Below are 20,941 nucleotides of genomic sequence, written 5' to 3' on the forward strand. Positions count from 1 at the left end.
TTAATCTTTTACACTTTAACACTCCCCCTCACGTGTGGCCCACTTGGCAAACACGTGGCACATGTGGTCCCACCTTGGGCCGACCATTGCATGTGAATTTTTATTTTTATTTTTTGACATCGGGGAGGTTTGAACTCGAGACCTTTGGCTCTGATACCATGTTAGAAACTTAACGACTTCTCCAGAAGCTTAAGCTGTTGGAGAAGGGCAATATTTAATCTTTTATACTTTAACACCATAAAGATATTGATTTTTCTGGAACAATAGCAGCCACTGGTGTCTATATCAAATACAAGTAACCGTGTATGATTACCTGTGCGCCCTTCCTAAAGTCCTTCTTTTCGACCTCAGGCGACATACCGTCTGAATACCTGCCTGTTCCATGTGGACCGGGATCCTCAAAGCTGAAAAGAGATATTTTTCAAGTAGAGGAAACATAATTTTATTACTTAGATCCAAAATTATCAAAACCGGATAAATTTGATCTAAACAAACTGAAATAACCCAAACATCATAAAGAATGGAAGTATGTAATATAATTAATTGGGAGCAGGGACGCCAATTGCAGAACCAAATTTTTGCAATGAGCCAGCAAACATTACAAGTACAAATAAAACCAAGAAAGGTTCTGTGTCAAAAGAAAAGCGGGCATACCAGTCAATAAAGCTGACTTTCGTATCCATCAGATAGTTATACACATAATCAAAATCATGCAGTGGTATACAACTGCCATGAAAGGGAAAAAAAATATTCAACATGTTGATCATAGCATCATACCGACAATTCAACAAGAAGTGACGGATTCTATGTAATTTATATAAGCTCGGTCACCTGTCAGAAAGCAAGACAAAATGCTGGTTGTCAGTGTCTTCTAGTGCATTTGCCAAAAGTCTTTTCTCTGCATCAACCATAGAAATTTTACCCCAGACCACCTGCAGAGATTTTGGTTATTTAATCAATCTGCCAACGAAATGGTAGTTACCAAACAAGCAAAAAATAGAATTTCAAACCAGCCAACAACACCCCCTCTCCCCGCGCGCCTACCCAAAACAAAATCATTCATATAGTACTCTAATTACAATCATAGGAATGATCACAACCCACAAATGTTACATTGATTTAGTAGTTCTCATTTTTTTTGTTGTTGAAAATGACAGTAGTTCTCAAATTAAATCATGACAAGCTGATTTCTAAAAAAAATGATATGGATGCTGGATCACGAGGAAATAAATAAAATGTGATATGGATGTTGGATCATGAGGAAATAAATATCTTTGATATCATGCCCTGAAAGTGAAACTAAAATCAACCTGAAGCAACAGTGATCGGAGTTACCAATCAAAAAGCAGCAGGTTGGGTCAAGAACAATGTAAGTGGTGTAGGATTCATAAAGGAAGTCCAAGCCGATCTTTAACTGGTATAAAACCTGCTAAAAATATGATCAAAATTTAGGGTTTAGGTAACTTTCCAAAATAGATCAGATCCAACCCTTCTAAATGCTTCGAAATGCACAGTTAGGATTATTCTCATCAAATCAGATCCAACCCTTCTAAATGATTTGAAATTCATAGTTGGAGTTATTCTCAACAAACAAAGTTGAAATGAAACCAATCTGACAAATGGGTCTTCAGATCTACCTAATATATAAACCAATGGTTGAGATCAACTCAACCAACCGTCAAAGTTAAGATAAGTTCTATTCAAAGTTTTTTTTTTTTTTTTTAGTTTTTGAAATGGTAATATGTATGATATATTGAAAAAGAACCGAGATGGTCCAAAATGATTACAAAAGGAAAAAGAAGAAAAACAAAAGCCTCACGGAGGAAGGAAGTCAAACCACTCCAAATCCAACCTACATCATTAGCTGATCTCATAACATGCCTAAAGACAATAGAAAAACCTGAAGTCAAATCTGAGATCTCCTCAAAGAAACTAAGAAACCTCCAAGGTGGAGCAACCAATCCCGAAACCCATCTAATCACATTTGACAAGTCACCTTCCACTATCACCTTATCATATAGACCCGAACCCAAATGCTTGATACCATGGAATGCCGCTTTAACCTCCACTTCAGTCGAATCAGTTATGCCAATAGGACCAGAGAAGGCCCATAAAGTTGATCCTAAAGAATCTCTGCACAGACCTCCAACGCCAGCCGGACACGGATTTCCCAAACTAGACCCATCGAAATTGATTTTGAAAAAATCTGCAGGCGGGGCTTCCCACTTGTGAATAATCTAAGGTCTTCTTTCTACTTCAAAACAAACTATATGCCACCCCTCCCAAAGGTCAAAAGCCGAAACAACGGCAGAGTTTTAGCCATGATATAACTAAAGCTATAATTTTCAGATAAAGCCAGTAGGAAGATTTAGCCACTCCCTCAAAGACCCTTGAATTCCTCTCTTTCCAAGTAACCCACCACAATGCCAGGAGAGACATTTTCCATAAAACTTTCCCTTTCTTTTTCCACGGAACAAACTCCCAACACTTCATTAAGTCAGGAATCGAACTAGGAAACACCCAACATATACCAAACCTAGACAATAACAACCCCCAAATCTCTCTCACTAGCCTGCAATGAATAAAAAGGTGGTCAATAGACTCTCCATCCTCCAAGCATAGAGGACAATGATCCACTAACCACATGCCCCCTTTTCTAAGGAACTCAATAGTCTGAATTCGGCCACTACGCACTGCCCAACCAAAAAAACTGACTGAGGGGGAACAGTGATACTTCCAAACCTTGGCAGAAAGGGGCTCACCACTAGAAGGAACCAAATGAAAATAGAAAGATTTAACCGAGAAAAACCCTGAAGGGTTCCATAACCAAATCCTTCTATCAACCCCACATCTTTTGATGTAGCAACCTTCTAACAATTCTAACAACTGGGAAATCGCCTCCAATTCTCTATCGAAGAAATTCCTCTTGAAGCTAGGCCTCTAAATTATTTTATGATCAACCCGGTCGAAACAATCGCTAACAAGAGCATTCTTATTCGACACTACCCTGAACAGGGTGGGAAAAAGCACGCACAGTGGCTCAACCGAGCACCAGGCATCCACCCAAAATCTAATGCGATCCCCCGAGTATACCTTAAACCGAATACCTTCACCGAAGACATGATTCAACCTTAAAATGTCACGCCAAATTGTTAATCCTTTCTTAATGAATTTATCATCTGAGACCCATTTACCATCTAGAAAACCATACTTGCTCCCTATCACTTTCACCCACAAAGAAGACTGCTCCACCCCAAAGCGCCAAAGCCACTTATCCAAGAGAGCACTGTTAAACTCCCTAATTCTTCTGATGCCCAAGCCTTCATTCTTAATTGGAACACAGACCTTTTCCTACTTCACCAAAGATATACCATTCTTACTATCTGAACCTCCCCAAAGGAACCTATGCTATCTTTGTTCAATTCTCACGACTGCACTGATAGGGCAATGAAACAAGCATAGAAAGTAAACCGGAATATTAGCCAACACCGCCTTAATGAAAGTCAATCTCCCCCCTTTAGAAACTTGGTTCCTTTTCCAAGTTTCCAATCTTCTCTCTATTCTTTCTACAATAGGAACCCAAAGGGATTTGCTCGGTCTTCCCACCCCCAATGGAAGATCTAAAAAAGTAGGCAAGGATTGCAATTTGCATCCCAAAATTCTAGCAAAGCCATTAGCTTCAAGGGAAGATAAATTTAATGCATACAATCTAGATTTCAGAAAGTTGGACCGTTGACCTGTGATCATCTCATAGCATCTAAGAGTTGCCTTGAGATTCAAAATCTTATCAATATCAGGAGTACAGAAGAGAAGAGTGTCGTCTGCAAATTGGAGTAGCGAGACTACCACTCTATCTCTCCCAACAGTGAAACCTTCAATCAACCCCCTACTACTTCCTTTATGAATCAACCTGCTAAGGGTCTCTGCTAAAATAACAAACAGGAAAGGAGAAAGAGGATCCCCTTGTCTCAAACCCCTGGAAGACTTAAAAAAACCTTTTGGAGAACCATTAACAAGAATGGAAAACCACGCTGAAGAAATGCAATTCATAATCCACCCTCTCCAGCAGTTACCGAAACCCATCCTGCCAAGCAAGTAATCCAGACAATCCCAATCCACTCATAGGCTTTTTCCATATCAAGTTTGCACAAGACACCCGCTTCACCATTTTTCAGGTAGCAATCAATGACTTCATTTGCAATAAGTGAACAGTCCAAAATTTGTCTCTTACTGATGAAAGCGCTTTGACTATCAGAAATAATTGAGGGAAGAACCATTTTGAGCCGTTCCGCCAATCCTTTTGCTAGCACTTTATATAAACACCCCACCAGGCTAATAGGTCTGAAATCAGACACTCTAGAAGCTCCCTTAACCTTCAGACTTAAGGATACGAAAGTAGCCCCTGTGCCCCTATCAAGAGACAAGCCATCATGAAACTCCTTAAAGAATCTTAAAATATCATCTTTTACAAAAGACCAACAAGCTTGAAAGAAGGCTAAGCAAAACCCGTCTGGTCCAGGCGCTTTATCTTTTGCTAAAGAAAATAACCCTTTCTCAATTTCCTCCTCCTCAAACGGTCTTTCCAACTTAGAGTTTTCCTCCAAACTCAAGCTATTAAACGCCACATCTTCCGAAATAGGACGGGAAGTATCTTCAGCAGAATATAAAGAAGAATAAAATTCTATAATGGAACTAGAAGTTTCTTCCTTGCTAGACACCACAATGCCTTCCACATTGAGAGATTCAATTCTGTTCCTCCTCCTATTGGCACTAGCCATCGCATGGAAATATGCAGTGTTTTTGTCTCCTTCCTCCAACCATTTCACTCTTGATTTTTGCCGCCATGTAATCTCTTCATGAAGAAGCAAGCTTTTATGTTCTTGTTTGACTTTTCCCAATTCCTCCCAATCCTCCTCAGAACCCAAACTGCATTCTTCCAAGGCAACCAACTCCAAAATCCGATTTTCCAACCAAAACTTTCTCCCACCAGACTGCAGCTTCTAGATACTCACCCATTCTTTCAATTTCTTCTTGACGAACCTTAATTTGAGGCCAATTACCACATCGGATGGACCCACCGCTGGACAAGAAAGCCACCAATTTCCTAACTTTTCCTCCATACTAGGATAGTTCAGCCATGCAATTTCAAATCTGAAAGGAGGAGGACCCCAAGATTCTAACCTCGGGTCAAGAAGAATAGGGCAGTATCCAATACCGAATGCGCAAGAACTTTCTGAGACACTTCGGAAACCAAGTCCATCCAACCCAAACAAATAAGAAATCGATCAAGACGACTACGACTTTGATCTCTTGACCAAGTGAAGAAGCCACCAGATAAAGGGAGATCAACAAGTTCAAATTTTGCTATGAAATCAGCGAAAGCCCTCATATGAAGACTTGGTCTCTGGCATCACTACCTCTCTCCCACTTCCTTAACTTCATTGAAGTCTCCCCCGATACACCGTGGTAAAGAGCAAGAGGCTCTAACCTTACCCAACTCCTCCCAAAATAACCCCTTGTCCACTCTAAGAACCGGACCATGCACACCAGAAAATAGCCATTTGGAATTATTTTCCACCTTACTAAAAGCCACAGACAAAGAAAATCTACCTCTTCATTCATCCTGCTTACTCCAGATACTCCCATTCCAAGCTACTAAAATACCTCCAGAAGCACCCACTGAACCACAAAAGCAAAATCCCAATCCGCTTGGACCCCCAAACTTCTGATATCACTTCTATTTATGGATTCCATCTTCGTTTCTTAAAAGCAGATAAGATCAGGCTTTAACTTCTTCACAAAGTCCTTAACTTGTATTCTTTTATCCTGATGCCTCAGGCCATTGATATTCCAAGAAATTATCTTCATTATAAAATAGCATTTACAGAGGACCTCCCTTTCTTCTACTAGACAGCCTCCCACTCTGCCCCGATGAGGAACCAACCTGCACTCCACTATCATAATTAATTCCCGACTTTAGTCTCTGCAGTTCCCTAGCTTTCTTTTTTGAAGACTCCTCTGACTCTTTCTTTAAATGCCCCTGATCCTCCGAGTCCCTCAACTCATCAAGCTTGATGTCAGCTAAGAATTTATCCTCAGGCCCAACATACACCAGCCCTAATTTCTTACTAACGTCCAATGTGTGATTCGCAAAGAAATCAATGTCACACTTCTGAGAACCCTCCTAGTGACCACTTCCATTAGAAGAACCTGACGTTTCAGAAAAAGGATTCTGCAAATCGGCAATGGAAGCAGAAGAGATGAAAAATTCTTCACAAAGAGAATCAACAGGCACATGGGAATCAACCTCCAGACTAGAATTTTGCTTTATGGAGTAACAATGATCGAATCTCTTCCGATGTAGGGAACCTACAGAACCCTTCTGTGCTACACCAGAAAAGATTTTTATGCGGCTCAACCTCGAGACACAACCAGATGGGAGCGTAAGAGAACCCACATTCTCCAAAAAAATCTTAGCGAGGTTGGCTAAAGAATATTCCATTTTAGGCCCCTCATCAACCATATTCAGCCAGCAAGATTCAGAAACACTTGAGACTATCCCACACGAGCCGGATTGGTAAGAGATACGAAGGAACATTTGAGAAGATTGTAGATCTCCACGACCACACGGGCCAATCAACACAATTCCTTCCCTTAAACAATTATTTCCTTCCACTCCCGAGTCCTTCTAAATTGGATCATCCAATTCCTCCTCTGAGCCAAAGTCTAGCCAAGAAGCAATTCCAGACAGAAAGAACCTTGCTGAAAAACTCTCCACTCTGTGATCTCTAGCCAAGGAAGCCTCCTCTGATCTCTCCCCCAAAGGAAATAACGATGAAAGACTGGAACTCACTATACATCCAGCATCGCCTTCCCAACAAGAGCAGAATGAGGAGGACACCGGAGAAATTCATGAATCCATATTCGAGCCTTCAGGAGAATCCAAAAAAGCCGTAAAATTACCTGAAGTGACAATACCCTTATGAATAATTCAAGACCCACGCCCAACCCCATCTACTTCATGGGCCAAGGCCCAGGGCCCAACAAGGATCAAAGAAGATTCATCTGGTGAGGCCGAAGGACAACATGTATCACTTAACGTCTCTTTAGGAGAAGATCTCGGGGAGAGCACCACCATAATATCGAAAAGACTATTAATAGAATCAGTGGGGTCCACACCCGCAGCTGCCACATTATTCACACCACACACATTTCGCCACCTGTAAGCCACTGGAGACACGCCAGTTCGAAATTCAAAAATACCGCCATCTGGAGGAATGCTATCCTGCACCACATGCAGCGTAGGATAACAATCCCCGATATCGTGAGCCGCCTCCCTCGTCTCTCCCAGAACAGAACCAGGGAGCACCTCTTCCTCCGCAACCTCCATCGGAGACAAATCAAAACACGAATCTAAATCTCTTGAATCAGGATCAACAGACGAATTCGCTTCCAGAGTCCCCACCCTCCCAGAATTAGGTGATCCACTCACAGATCCCAGAGCAGACATCTGCTCAACCTTTTTCACAGTAACCCATCTAATTGCACCATCCAATGAAACTTGAAAGGATAACTCATTTCCAACTTCACCCACTGAAGAAATCAAAAAGCTTGCACTAGAATACGCTTCACCAGCCTAACAGGAAGGTCGAGTTCCACCACTGTTCCAATCTTCTCCCCAATCCGTCTAAAATTGTCCTCACACCATGCCTCAGGGGGCACACTCGCTACATTCCACCACTGAAAAATCCCCTTAGGAAATTTTGAGTTCCGCAACAACAACTCAGAGAAAGGAGAGTTAATGGCTGATTTCCAAGATGCCATGAGATGAAATCTATTAATACGCACAAGAGGAATGATTAAAACCTCCAACTTAGAAACTTTGAACACCACCACTTCACAGAAAACACCACTTTTTCGAGAGAGCCATTTCTCAAGAGCCCACAGATCACCCAACCAGCCTTACTTAATATTTCCGCATAAACCCAAGTCAGCATTGCTAATGGATTTGAGAGGCACCACTTCTAAATTAAAGGTAGCTCCTTCCGAAGTGAGAGGATAAACCGAGCCAGCTTTCGAGCACGACGGGTTTAAAGACGAGTTGATAGAACTCTGTTGATTCCGTTTAGGCAGAGAAGGAAAGTTGAAATCCATGTTCGACCAAATCTTTCCATGACTCCAACACTCCACATGTTTCTGAAAATTTTTGAAACCACACCTGCAGCATCTCCAATCCCCGTAGGAGCTCCTTCTACGCTTCTGAGAAACCCGATCGATTCTGGAGGCCTTCTTGCTCTTAACTGTTACCCACCGATTCCCTTGATGAGAATCCACTCTATTGGGATTTCCATCAGAAAAAACACCAACATTACTGAGTACTCCATTAGCACCACCCAGAGGGACCAAGTTAGCACCGGACTCTACCCCTGCTACATCCCTAGATACACCACCAGATTCAAAATTCTCACTTAAGAACCTACCAGCCAAGCCCCCACCGCGCCCTAAAGGAACCAGATTAGCTCCAGAAGCAAAGCAAAGATTACCATCAAGACCTAGGTTATCATCCAAGGACCTACTCCCCGAAACCCCAACACCAAGCGGAACCAGATTAGCACCAGTAGCCACCCGCGGCAGAGCCATACCAAAGAACTTCACTTCTAATAACAAAAGACAGAAAGATGTGCAGGGAAAATCTCTGGATTAACAACTCAGGCTCCGAATCCAAATCGGTTCAAAGTTTAAACTGATCCTCTAAATGATAATAGTAAAACTCTAACATTTATGAGAACTTTAAATTTCAAAATCAATAAAAACCGAACGGTTTACAATATCCACAATTGGGATTAAACTGTTCAGGCATCGGATACAAGATCAGATTTGATCGAATTACTTCAATTTAAGCTCTTAGTAACCTTAAATTAAACTAGCAATCCACCTTGAAAGAGATTACACAAGTGGGAGCTAAAAAAATTTAATCAGTAGATGAAAGAATGGAAAATAGATTACCTTGAGAAGATCGAAAAGGGAGAAAGATAAACCCAGGGCATAACATATCTGGACCGAAGGCCTCATACCAACGGCAATCAAAACATCACATCAAGATCAAGCAGACAAAGCTAGTTTATTTATAACATATCTTAACATAACGAAGCCTACAAAGGCTACAAATATATAAGAAAGAAAAAGAACAATAAAGTTCTAAACCGAGAGTTTGGACCAAAATACATTTTACTAAACTTATGAAATAAAAACCCAATCCCCCCTCTCCCCCCCCCCAAAAAAAAAAAAAAAAAATGCGTAAGAAAATAAGCTCCCTCTTTTACAATTTTGTAATGCATAGGTATGTCCTATTGTAAACACTCTTAAATGTAAGTGACAAGTGAATAGTAGAAAAAGACCCTGCAACCCCTATGACTTAAAAAATTAATGAGGGACTACCTAATCACTCACTCTTAACTCCCATACGGGGGCCCATTCCTTCAATGAAATTCCAACAAAGCTTGAGGTTGACTTCTTTGACCTTGGGTTCCTTGAAAATGACTGTTTACCCCTGTTATTTTTGTGAGGATGGTTCTCCATCATTCTCCCCTACTTGGAAAAAAACACTTGGGTATGTCAAGCATGGTGAATGGTAGTGACTATACAAGTCATGATTGACTTACTAGAACTCATCGATAGTCACCATTGTTCTCCCATACTTGAAAAAAAAAACTCAGCTCTGTCAAGTACTATGAATCGTAGTCGTGTCTACAAAATCGTCCCTTTCAAATTCAAAAAAACGTATTATGAATCGTAGTGACCATAGGAGTCACGATTAACTGACTAGAATTCATCGATAGGGATCCACGTGCAATCAGAGAATGATTGTCATTTCCACCCAACAAGATGCTTCCATCGGACAAGATATTTTTGGCAGCTGCTTCTTCTAAGAGATATAATCTTGTCGCTTAACTCATTTTCGATTTATTCATTGAGCTTCGACACTGGTAGTAAACAAAAAGTTTGTCAATGCCCATGCCTCTCCGTAGAATCATTTAATTCATCTTTTTCATTCTCAATCATGTAGCAGATTTCGAAAGTTGGCCCTTCAAATCCACAAACAGTAATATCAACAACTGCTTTGAACATGTTGGGTTCGAGAAATGAGCAGCATAATGAACTTGCTCTACTTCCCATCACATAGCCTCTCACTCCTTTATCAGTACTGTTGTAGGTTCCTTGAACCGATATGTGGGGTCATCTCAAATCCAGATTGTAGTGATATGTGGACTCATCAAAATACGCCTCACTACGTTGATCTGTGGGGTATTATTTCCTCATCAAGGTCTTCATCAACACTCAATGTTCCCTTTTTAATCCCACTACTTCGAATAGACATATGAACCTAATCTTGTGTATCAATAGTTAACCTCCCCTATAGAAAACCCACTACTTTTAATAGCCATCCAAGCCTTACTTTGATACCAAATTTATGTGGGATTCATAGAGGAAGTCCAAGTAGATCTTTAACTAGCAAAAGACCCACTAAAAATATGATCGAAATTTAGGGTTTAAACAATTGTCCAAAATAGATCAGATCCAACGCTTCTAAAATGCATTTAAATTAACACTTAGGGTTAAGTCTGATCAAACAAAGTTGAATCCAATTAAATCCAATCCAACTGTTGGATCTTGAGATATAACGATTCAATGGTTAAAATAACTCAACCAACTGTCGAACTTCAGATCAGATCCGTTCAGACTGATCCTCTTAATGACAATAGTATAACCCTAATATTCACAGGAACTTTAAATTTCAAAATCATTAAAAACAGAAGGGTTCACAATATTCACGATTGAGAGCAAATTATCCAGCCGTTGGATGCAGGATCATATTCGATCCGATTACTCCAATTTAAGCGATTAGTAAAACCATTGAATCAGACTAGCAAATCTAAGATGAAAGAAATCATATCAATGGAATCTCAAAAATTTCAATCTAGAGAAGAAAGAACAGTGAATATATTTCCTTGAAAAGAACGAAGAAGGATAAAACTAGAGATTCACACCTCTGGACCGAAGGTCTAACACCATCCGGTGATGAAGATTCAAGACATCACATCAAGATAAAGGAGAGCAACATCAAGATAAAGGAGAGAAGAAAATTTTTCCATAAGCAAAACTTGGTTATTCATAACATAAAAGAAGTGCCCCAACACTACAAATGTATAAGAAAAAGAACTAGAAAGTTCATAACCCTAGAAAAACCCCTAACACTTTGGACCAAAATAATCTTTACTAAACCTGCGACACCCCCAAGCATACGAAAATAAGCTCCCCATTTTACAATTTCTTAAAGCATGCGTGGGGCCAATTTTAAACACTATCAAACTTAAAGTGATTTATGGGAGAAATGACCCTAGTACCAATATGACTTAAAAATTAACGAAACACTCTCTAATCACTCATAGAACTCCCAAATGGGGGCCATTCCTTTAGTGAATTTCCAACTAAGCTTCGGTTGACTTCTTTCCTCCACCACTAAAGTCTAAGGGACTCAAACGGTTGGAGATTTTGTTAAACATTTTAAGGGTATGTTGGTCATTTTCATTATTATTGAATAGAACACACTGCATGAAATGTATGCCCCCTCTCTTTTTCTTCTTATATTCCATTTGCTTCAATATTTTTACATGGTACTAGTGCAAGTTTGCACTACTATCTAACTTCCTTTATTTCGTTCAGAAGTATAACATCATACTCTTGAAATTCTTCAATTCAAAACCTTATTTTTCCTCCCTCCTATATTTGAATTCTTCAAACTCACACCCCATATCTAAAACCGTAAGCCCTTCATTTGCTTCCATTCCAATCCACTCAAAACCCTAAATCCTTCTTTACATGCCCGCACCCAATTTCACACTATCTTCCCCACCTTTGAAAACCCTAATCTCTCCATTCTCGCACCACTGAAAACCCTACAAGGTAGGATCTATCACTACACATCAGTTCATACTCATACATTGTTTTGTGACAATCAAAGTGCCGTCAAAATGTCACAGAACCAATGTTTCATGCCAGAAATAAGAATATATTGATTTTCACTTAATTTGGGAAGAGGTAGAAACTAGAGAGGTAAAACCAATGCACATTTCCAGTAGAGACTAGGTAGCAGATGTATTCACTAAAGGGTAGACTTCATAACGTCAATTATCTTTGATTGACATGCTGGAAATGTTTAGAAAAACACATCAGCTTGAGGGGAAGCTAGCAACACGTTGGTCATTTTCTTCTTCTACTTTATCCTCTTCAACACGTTTACAGTAACAACATCTAAAGGTAGAAGAGAAATCCAGGTCCTTAGTAACTCTGCCAAAGCTAGCAACAGTTTGATGAAGAAGTTGTATGCAGTTTTTTTTCCAAACTACGAAAATCAGAATGGAGATCTCAGTATTGGATTTCAAGTGATTTACCACATTGGTTTGATAAAGCTAGGGATCTCCTTCTCTAAGGAAGAGGTGAAACTTGTCCATTACTCTGAAATATAGTTCCACTATGGCTTTGACTAATGTCGAAAGGTATGATGAGGTGCACAATGCCTCCCTCACAGCCTTGATTCTAAAACATAGGAATGGCACAGACATTCATAGTTCAAAGTTCAAAGATCTAGATTTATTGGGGGAGTTTATAAAATCTTCCAAGGCTCTCCTAGTATGACATGTTCTGGCTTCTTTAGTGGCCCACAAACCAGAAAAATCTTACTGGGACTTCACATTCTTAATGGGATTGCAACGACCAACAAACTGATTGATACAATCAATAAGTTCAATATAATGGCAATGATTCTGAAATTGGATTTAGAGAAGACCTATGATTGAACCAATGGCCAATCTTATTGTAGGGAGAGAAAGGATTTCAGATTAAACAAGAGAATTTCCCTGTATCAGATTGGTTTATTTTGGATTTCCAGGGTCCCCAGAAAGGAACCCTTTATCCCCTATTCAGTTTATAGTAGCTGAGTCAATTGAATATCCTTTCCGAAACTTCAAAGACTACATTGTTCTTCATCGTGTGTGAATGAACAATAAAAAAAAGATACTTGTGACTCGACTCGTGACTCGATTTCTTAATTTTATGACTCGTGAATCGACTTGACTCGTGATTCGTAAGAGTTTTTTACAAGAACAGAATATTATATGAGGATAGAGTTGTTGCGCTCAAGCACAGAAACAGCGTGGGGCCACATTGTGGGTGGGATCCAAAGCATTCATTTGATGGGCCCTTTCATGGGTAGGGTGTACACCAAAAATCAGCTCCATTGGATCACCTTAGGGTGTACATTTTGTGGGGCCAAAAATGGACAGATTATTGGACAAACAGTATCTGTCCATTTTTGGCCCCACAAACGGACACCCATTGGTGATCCAATGGAGCTGATTTTTGGTAGGACCCCATCTATGATGGGGCCTTCAAAATGAATGGTTAGGATCACCCCCCAATGGCCCCACCCCCCTGTTTCTGTGCTCGAGCGCAGTAACCCTTTTCTCTAATTATATATCAAAAAATAAAGCATGTAAAAAATATAACCCAATAGCACATAGAAAAAGCACTAAGCCAAAAATATCTATCTATCTATCTATAATATATACTAAGCACGTAACTTTCCAAATGTCATTCGCCTTTTCCAGGAAATCTTTTTCCTGGAAAGTATTTTCCCCTACACCATGATTTGAACTTTTGATGGGGTGGGGCCCATATTCTACACCCAAGAATAGCAGAGGTGGGGTCCACTATTTTACACTTGACTCTGTGAGCCCACCAACTCTATCCAAACTCATGCATATATCATGGTACCAACTATTTTACACCTCATGCTATGATGGGGTGGGGCCCAATATATAATGACCATGCCTAGGATGGGTGGGGCTCATTGACTCTACCCAAACCAATGCAGAAGGTGGGACGCACCATTTTAACCCTAATGTTATTGAGGAGTTGGGGTCCACCGTCCCTGCCCAAACCTATGCATTTGACTGGAGAGCACCATTTTACATCTCATGTTTTGATGGCATGGGGCCCACCATTTTACACCCATGCATAGCACGGGGCTGAATACTAGCAAATAACTACATGCTTGAAACTCGCATGCACAAAAATAATTAAGTTCTAAGTTCCAACTTCAAGTTTTCAACCATCAAAACAAGAAAGCCAGGCTTAGCGACTCGTGAGAGTCTTATTTTTTCAAGTTGACTCGCAGCAAGTCGTAAGAGTCACCAGACGACTCATTAGAATCTTCAACAGAGGCAAGTCACCCATGCGACTCGCCTCGAAAGCCCAGTGACTCGACTTAACTCGAGATTTGACTCGTACGACTTGTAAAAGTTTGACAACTTGTGGTGGTTCTTATTAAAATTTCTCATATATCAAATTTCATCTCTCAAACGTAAGTCATCTCCTTTTAAGGGCTATCATAAGTCGAATCATCATACTCAATTGAATGATATCGCTTGTCATCACGGTCAACACTTCCACGAACATCATTAGGACCAACGCCCTCATCTTTCTTGTCTGCAGCAGCAACACCAGTGAAGAAACTGGGGGATTGGAAGGGTTTTTATAGGCTTTTGTTGTTTGATGAGGTAAAAAGATGCAAAATACCCTTCAAACAGCTATAAAACGGTCAAAATGGACAAAAATAAAAGGAACCGTGATGGGCGTTTCTGTAAATTAAAAAAAATGCTTTGACGAAGCATGGTGTTTCGCCCAGTTTCGTTCAAAAAAAAATGAATCGGAATAAAATAGCATGGCATGGAACAAAATCTGGACCGAAATGTTTCATTCAATTGTTTTGTACGGGTTTGCTTACCGGTACGAAACGTTTCCCCTTGTCGGACAAAACGAAACAAAATTGATAACATTGATTGAGAAGTAATATCCTTGCATATTACCCACGGACCATGGTCGATATGATGACAGCCATGAGGCTTGAGAGATAAAATAATTGCCTCTCCAAGATTCCAATTTGGATTGAGCTTGCATATCATCCTAGTAGATATTGATATTGATATTACATTCTTGCTAGTCAATGATGACCCTCCATGGATTCAGCTGTATAAGCCACGGCTAAAGTTGCAAAAACAAGAGCTTGAATCCCGCTTGTGAATAATCCAAGAAACACGACAGGTATAGAAACCACAAAGGTACTAAAGAAAGAAGAACTACTACAAATCCATTAGCCAATATATTCCCACAAAGTAAGAGATATGCGAGCTCCTCCAACAAAGCCCAAACCACATTAAAGAAAAGAGTTGGATAATAAGGGCATAGCACAGATAGGGTGCATCAATTGTGTTTGCAAAAGTAACAAGGCCTGACATGTCACGTTGAATCATGTACTTTCGAGCCAAAACTTCAAAAAGGACATATAGATAAACAGCTTGGCATACCTTACCAATACGCCAAAAGCTCTAGAGCTGATGGAACACGTTAAGCAAGGCCCTTTAAACTTGTCCCATACCAAACTTGGACCCACCTAGTCCCATACCTACGTAAGCCCCCACTCAGGACCGTAAAATTCCACCATGCTTCTGCATCTGTCATCCTCGGCGGCCCACTCTGTGATGGCTTTCACTCTAGCCTTTTTCCTGGTAGCTCTTTCCACAGGTCACCCCTTCCGCAGTGGCCCACTGTGGAAACTTCACTTTGGTAGCTTTCACTCTGGTTGTTTACCAGGTAGCCCTTTCCAAGTAGTCATCTCCACAGGTCGCCCCTTTAGTGACTCGAACACGGGACGTGGTGGCTGCTCTGATACCAAATGTTAGGTACCTTACTAATATGCCAAGGGCTCTAAAGCTGATGGAACGCGTTAGGCAAAGCCCTTTAAACCTGTCCCATACCAGGCTGTGTCCCACCTAGTCCCATACCTAAGTAGGCCCCCACTTAAGACGGTAACATCTTGTGCCTTTTCGAACATATGTTTGTGCCTTTCTTGGAAAATATGAATTAGATGCAAGTGAAATGATACATCATATGGATCAAAACATTTAATGGAAATCATTACCTCCCAGAGTTTTATAAAGACAGTAGCCTGTGGCTTCAGTCCTAACAACATATCTTATTTGCTATAGAACACAAACAGGTCACTTACCTTTTCAAAGTTATTTATTCAACAATGCAAAGATAACATAAAATGGAAATGGCTCATCTAAACTACAGATTATCACACCACAGACTTGATAGGATTAGGTTCCTAATGTGCACTAGAACTCATCTAGTACTTATGCGTTCAACAATACAGAAATGTTAATGTGCAAATCAGAGAATTCATATAAATAAATTTGTTAAAGTATAAAAGAAAAATAACTCCCTTCTCTAACAGCTTAAGCTTTTGGAGAAGTTGGTTAGTTAACTTGGTATTAGAGCCAAAGGTCTCGAGTTCAAACCTCCCGGATAGCAAAAAAAATCCACATGCAATGGTCGGCCCAAAGTGGGACCACATGTGCCATGTGTTTGCCAAGTGGGCCACACGTGCGGGGGAGTGTCAAAATATAAAAGATAAATAACGCCTTTCTCCAACAGCTTAAGCTTTTGGAGAAGTTGGTTAGTTAACAAAATTCATGGAAGTCGGCACAAAAATAATCTGACAATTAAGTGAGCCGAAAAAATCTACCTCATCACTGTGAATGTCTCGATTGAGAAATAATGGACTCTCATGTTCAGGTTTCTCCTTAGATGCATGTACATAGATGGAGAATCTCTCCTCATGGCCCTGGAAATATGGATGAAATCATGCATGTTCAGAACAATTATGACATGGGATCTAGCAGTTAATCAGAACCGTTCATTGACACTGACAATTGTTGCGCTTCATATTTCATAAACCAGAGTTGGAAGTGCCACCATGAAGGTTTTACCAGCAAGAAGTACATATTAACCAATACGTCTGCAATATTTCAACGAAAATTCTTCCATTGATGTAAATTTTCAAAATTTCCCACCAAAAATTTTCTTGGGTGAAAATTCTGAAATTCAAGTGTTTGATAAGAAACACTTAGTAGTTCTCGAAATAACAAATACAATCCTCAAATTCAAGTGTTTGATAATAAAGAACATCAATCAAACTCAGATCTAACTATCAGATTCAAGATCAAGATTGAATCTTGAAACTGAAAGAAACAGTGAAAATAATCCCAATAATGTAAGCAATAGAAATTCAAAATTAGAGAGTTGATAGAATGAAGACAACAGAAAATAATAGAATTTAATAAAGAAGATACAGACATAACTTACCAAGGCATCACACGATTGGATCCTAGGGGCTAGGGCATCACACCTCTAGGTCAATCAAGGCATCACACCAAGATAAAAAGGGATATCACATTCCATAGCACCCCAACGATTCTAGAGGCTTCCTTTAGCTTACGTTGTGTGTCTCTTCCCCATTTCAGGGAAAAAATCCCACGCCAACTGTTGGTTGTCATCCTATTCTACAACTTCTAGTTGGACTAAAAAATAGGAAAACTACTCTATGGTCTCTTCAATTAATTAAAACTGAAATGGAAACAAATCCAAGCAGACCTTGACTTCCTAACTTAGACTAACTCAATTATAGAAACTAACTTCTAATCAAAAAGCAACTAACATGGACTTTAGACCAAAAAAAACCCAAAACTTGCAACATAACCAGGTGAGCCTCGTCTAATTTACGAAAATCTAAGAGGGAAAAAATGACCCTATTGACCAAAGTAAAAATTGTCAAAACATCCTTAAATATCTGAAGGTATCACCTAGCAGATGGATCCTTTTGCTCTATGAATAGACACCTATTCAGAAATAAATCTGCTAAGTATTCTTGGGATAGACTATCTACTCACAGATATTGAACATCTGTTTAACACCAATCAAGTGACACCAAAAAGTGTTTTTTTTTTTTTTTGAAAAAGTGACACTAAAAAGTTAGAAACATTTTACTATTGCAAAATCCAATGTAGAAGTAGAAGATCAAGCTATAGCTCATACCATCCGTAAGCTTCATTGAAATAACTATTGAGAGGAATGATGTATGAAAACCTTCATGGATGCCCAAGGTTCAAGGTTCAAAGATGAAAGGGAAAGAGCAAAATAATGAAGAAATAAATGAAGGAAATTTGGAGTCTTTCTAACAGGTAACTTGAGTGACTTTATTGGGTTCTAGAGGGATCCATTAGTAACAAAATTTAGCCGGCCCATTAATTATGATTTATGATGGTTCTTAGAAATTTTATTAAAGTTTTAATAAAGTGTAGGTGTTAGTCGTCACTACCAAACAAAAAATGTGAATCATATTTTTTGGAAAAAATAGAATTGTTCCTATTGAAAAGTTTCTAAGATCTGAAAAAGATGTCCTTGGATCATATTTGATAACTACAGGTTTAACATTTAATCAAGTGTAGAAAGTTAATTTAGACACAGTTTCGTAGAAAACGGTAGCAAATTATGATCAGCATTAAACTAGGGTTTTAAGGGGTTTTGCGCTCATTTAAGGATTATGATTTTTTTTCTCTCGCTGTTCGACTCAAGATCAATATGGTGCAATGCTACATGCTTTGGTGGTGTGATGCTATCTTACCAGTATGATCTTATTCTTTGCAAATTACAGGTTATCTGATTCTTATTTGTTCTATTGAAAGTACATTGCTAGATTTCTTACAGGTTTAGCATTTAGGTGAGTGCAGAAAGTTAATTTAGACAGTATTTTGTAGAAAAGGGCAGCATTTAGGCAAGTGCAGAAAGTTAATTTAGACAGTATTTCGTAGAAAAGGCAGCAGATTATGCTTTTAAGCGGCAACACGCAAATCACTTGATATTTTATTTTGGGATGCCCTAATTTAAAAATTAATTTGTATAAGTTCTTCTAGGGGCTGAAATTAATCTAAAATCAATTACCAGCATTAAAGTAGGGCTTTAAGGGGTTTTGCGCTCGTATAAGGACTACGATTTTTTTGCTCACTGTGCAACTCAAGATCAATATGGTGCAATGTACATGCTTTGGTGGTGTGATGCTAGCGTACTGGTACAATCTTATTATTTGCAAATTCCAGCTTATCTGATTCCTGTTCGTTCTATTTAACATACATTGCTAAATTTCTTTTAAGATTGCATCTAGTTTCAATTATGCATTGCTGAAGTTTCTTTTCTTGTATCTAGGTATAGGAGAGGAATTGACCCTGACAATGACTGTAATGTTAATTTGTGACAATAAGGCAACCATTCCATTCACAGCTCATTAAATTTCTTTTTTTCACAAGTTCACATCTCATCAAATTTAATATTCATAACAATCGAGAATGTTGTCAGCTAATCAGTTGCAGCAGGGGAGACTTCTACTCTATATGTAAAATCAAAAGACCATATGTTTCGCAAAGCCCTTGGTAAAATTGACTAGAACTACAAGTACTCATTATGTGATCTAATCAACTTAGCCATTAGATTTAGTTTTCCTTTTCTTTATGGGACATTTGTTATTTTTTAGGCAGGATTTACTTTGATCTAGATGCATTTATTTAGCCTAGGTGTAGTCTATGGCCCATCATAAGCCTTTTTCCCAAGACCGACTTACCCTTATTAAAACCACAATTTATAACCTTTTACCTGTGGCCCACTTGCCTTGTTCCTTATTGGCTAAAACCCTAACCTTTTAGTGACTTATCTTATATTTGATTAGCCAGCCGCAGGGCCCACCACTTAAACACATAACCCTCCCTACAATTCCCAACAACCCTCACATAAGCCCCAATTTGGAAGAAAATGATTGAATGCACACCCCCCCCCCTCCTCTTTCTCTGTCTATGCTTCATCTCTCCCACTCACTCTCATTCTTTCTTTCCTCCCCTCATCTTTACAAATACCCAACAACCCCCTCACTTAAGCCCCAACTTGGAAGAAAATGATTGCACACTCGCACGCACGCAACGGTCTCCGCTTGATCTCTCCCACTCACTCCCATTCTCTTTCTTTCCTCCCCTCATCTTCTCCTTATCGTCCTAAACCACCCCTCTCTCATCTTTCTCCCTTCTTATATCCTTTTCACCATCTCCCCTCTTTTTCTATTCTCTCTTTCTTTCTAGTCCTAGTTCTCTTTTCCCCTCCTTTTCTCCTTTCCTTCACCCTTCCTGATTAGGTTCATAAACTGCTCGCATTTCTACCCCTATTTTTCGGGTTTCATGATCTTTATTCCCTTCTTTCTTGATCTTGATTATCTATTCTTTTCTCTCTTCATCTTAGCTAAGGCCAACCCTTGCCTCTTGGCTCTAGGCATCGCTCTCCCTTCTCTTGGAAACCACTTGCAGTAGGACGACGCCCGAGCCCAATACGCCGTCAAGGATACGGATCAATTATTTCTTTTCCTATTAGCCTAATTAGCCTACCCATATTTCCCTTGAATTTTTCCCTCAACCTTCCAAATCATCCCCATCTTATTTCCCTTGGTTCATACCCTGAACCTATCAACCCTCATTAGGCTTGTATCATGTTAGACACCTTTTGGGCAATAGGAAATAGTTAGCAGATCTAATTTGTTTGATAGACTTATATAGAGATATTTTTTTTATTAGTTAGTTGAATTTCCTTTGATTATAACCTATTGTTGGAACTTTATTTGGATGAGTTGTTTTCCATTGATGATTTTTCTAAAGCTTTGGATCTTTGTGAAATTCTAGCTACTGTTGGTTATTGTGTGCTGTTTATTTTGATTTGGGAATGCATTTTGCTATTATTTTGAATTAGAAACCATTCCTAAGCTCCAAAGTCCCAAAATTGATCTTCGAACCTTAGCTTATATCATCATGGTTTTAATTTCCGGCCGAAACGTTTCGTTTTGGCCGAAATATTTCGGTTTCGGTGGAAAACGAAACGAAATTCACAGTGAGTCGGAAAAGTACCAAACTTCGCAGGAAATTTCGGTGAAATGTTTCGGAAATTTCGG

The 20,941-nt window shown here is 39.4% G+C and overlaps 1 protein-coding gene across 2 annotated transcripts in view; it reads right to left on the reverse strand.

Moving 5' to 3' along the window:
- LOC143856140 (glycosyltransferase BC10-like) overlaps positions 1 to 20,941 on the reverse strand; it is a 42,380-nt gene that overhangs the window by 17,948 nt on the left and 3,491 nt on the right. The window contains exons 3-6 of one of the 2 annotated variants that reach the window (XM_077366226.1): positions 16,649 to 16,747; positions 832 to 932; positions 655 to 726; positions 314 to 404 (exon numbers count right to left, since the gene is read on the reverse strand). In XM_077366226.1, coding sequence (XP_077222341.1) covers positions 314 to 404; positions 655 to 726; positions 832 to 932; positions 16,649 to 16,747 — 363 coding nt within the window. The remainder of the gene's footprint in view (positions 1 to 313; positions 405 to 654; positions 727 to 831; positions 933 to 16,648; positions 16,748 to 20,941) is intronic. The other variant, XM_077366227.1, reaches the window with a different exon arrangement.

The sequence above is a fragment of the Tasmannia lanceolata genome, unplaced genomic scaffold, assembly GCF_043159265.1.
Source record: "Tasmannia lanceolata isolate RefF3 unplaced genomic scaffold, GAP_Taslan_0.1 ptg000023l, whole genome shotgun sequence".
NCBI lineage: Eukaryota > Viridiplantae > Streptophyta > Magnoliopsida > Canellales > Winteraceae > Tasmannia > Tasmannia lanceolata.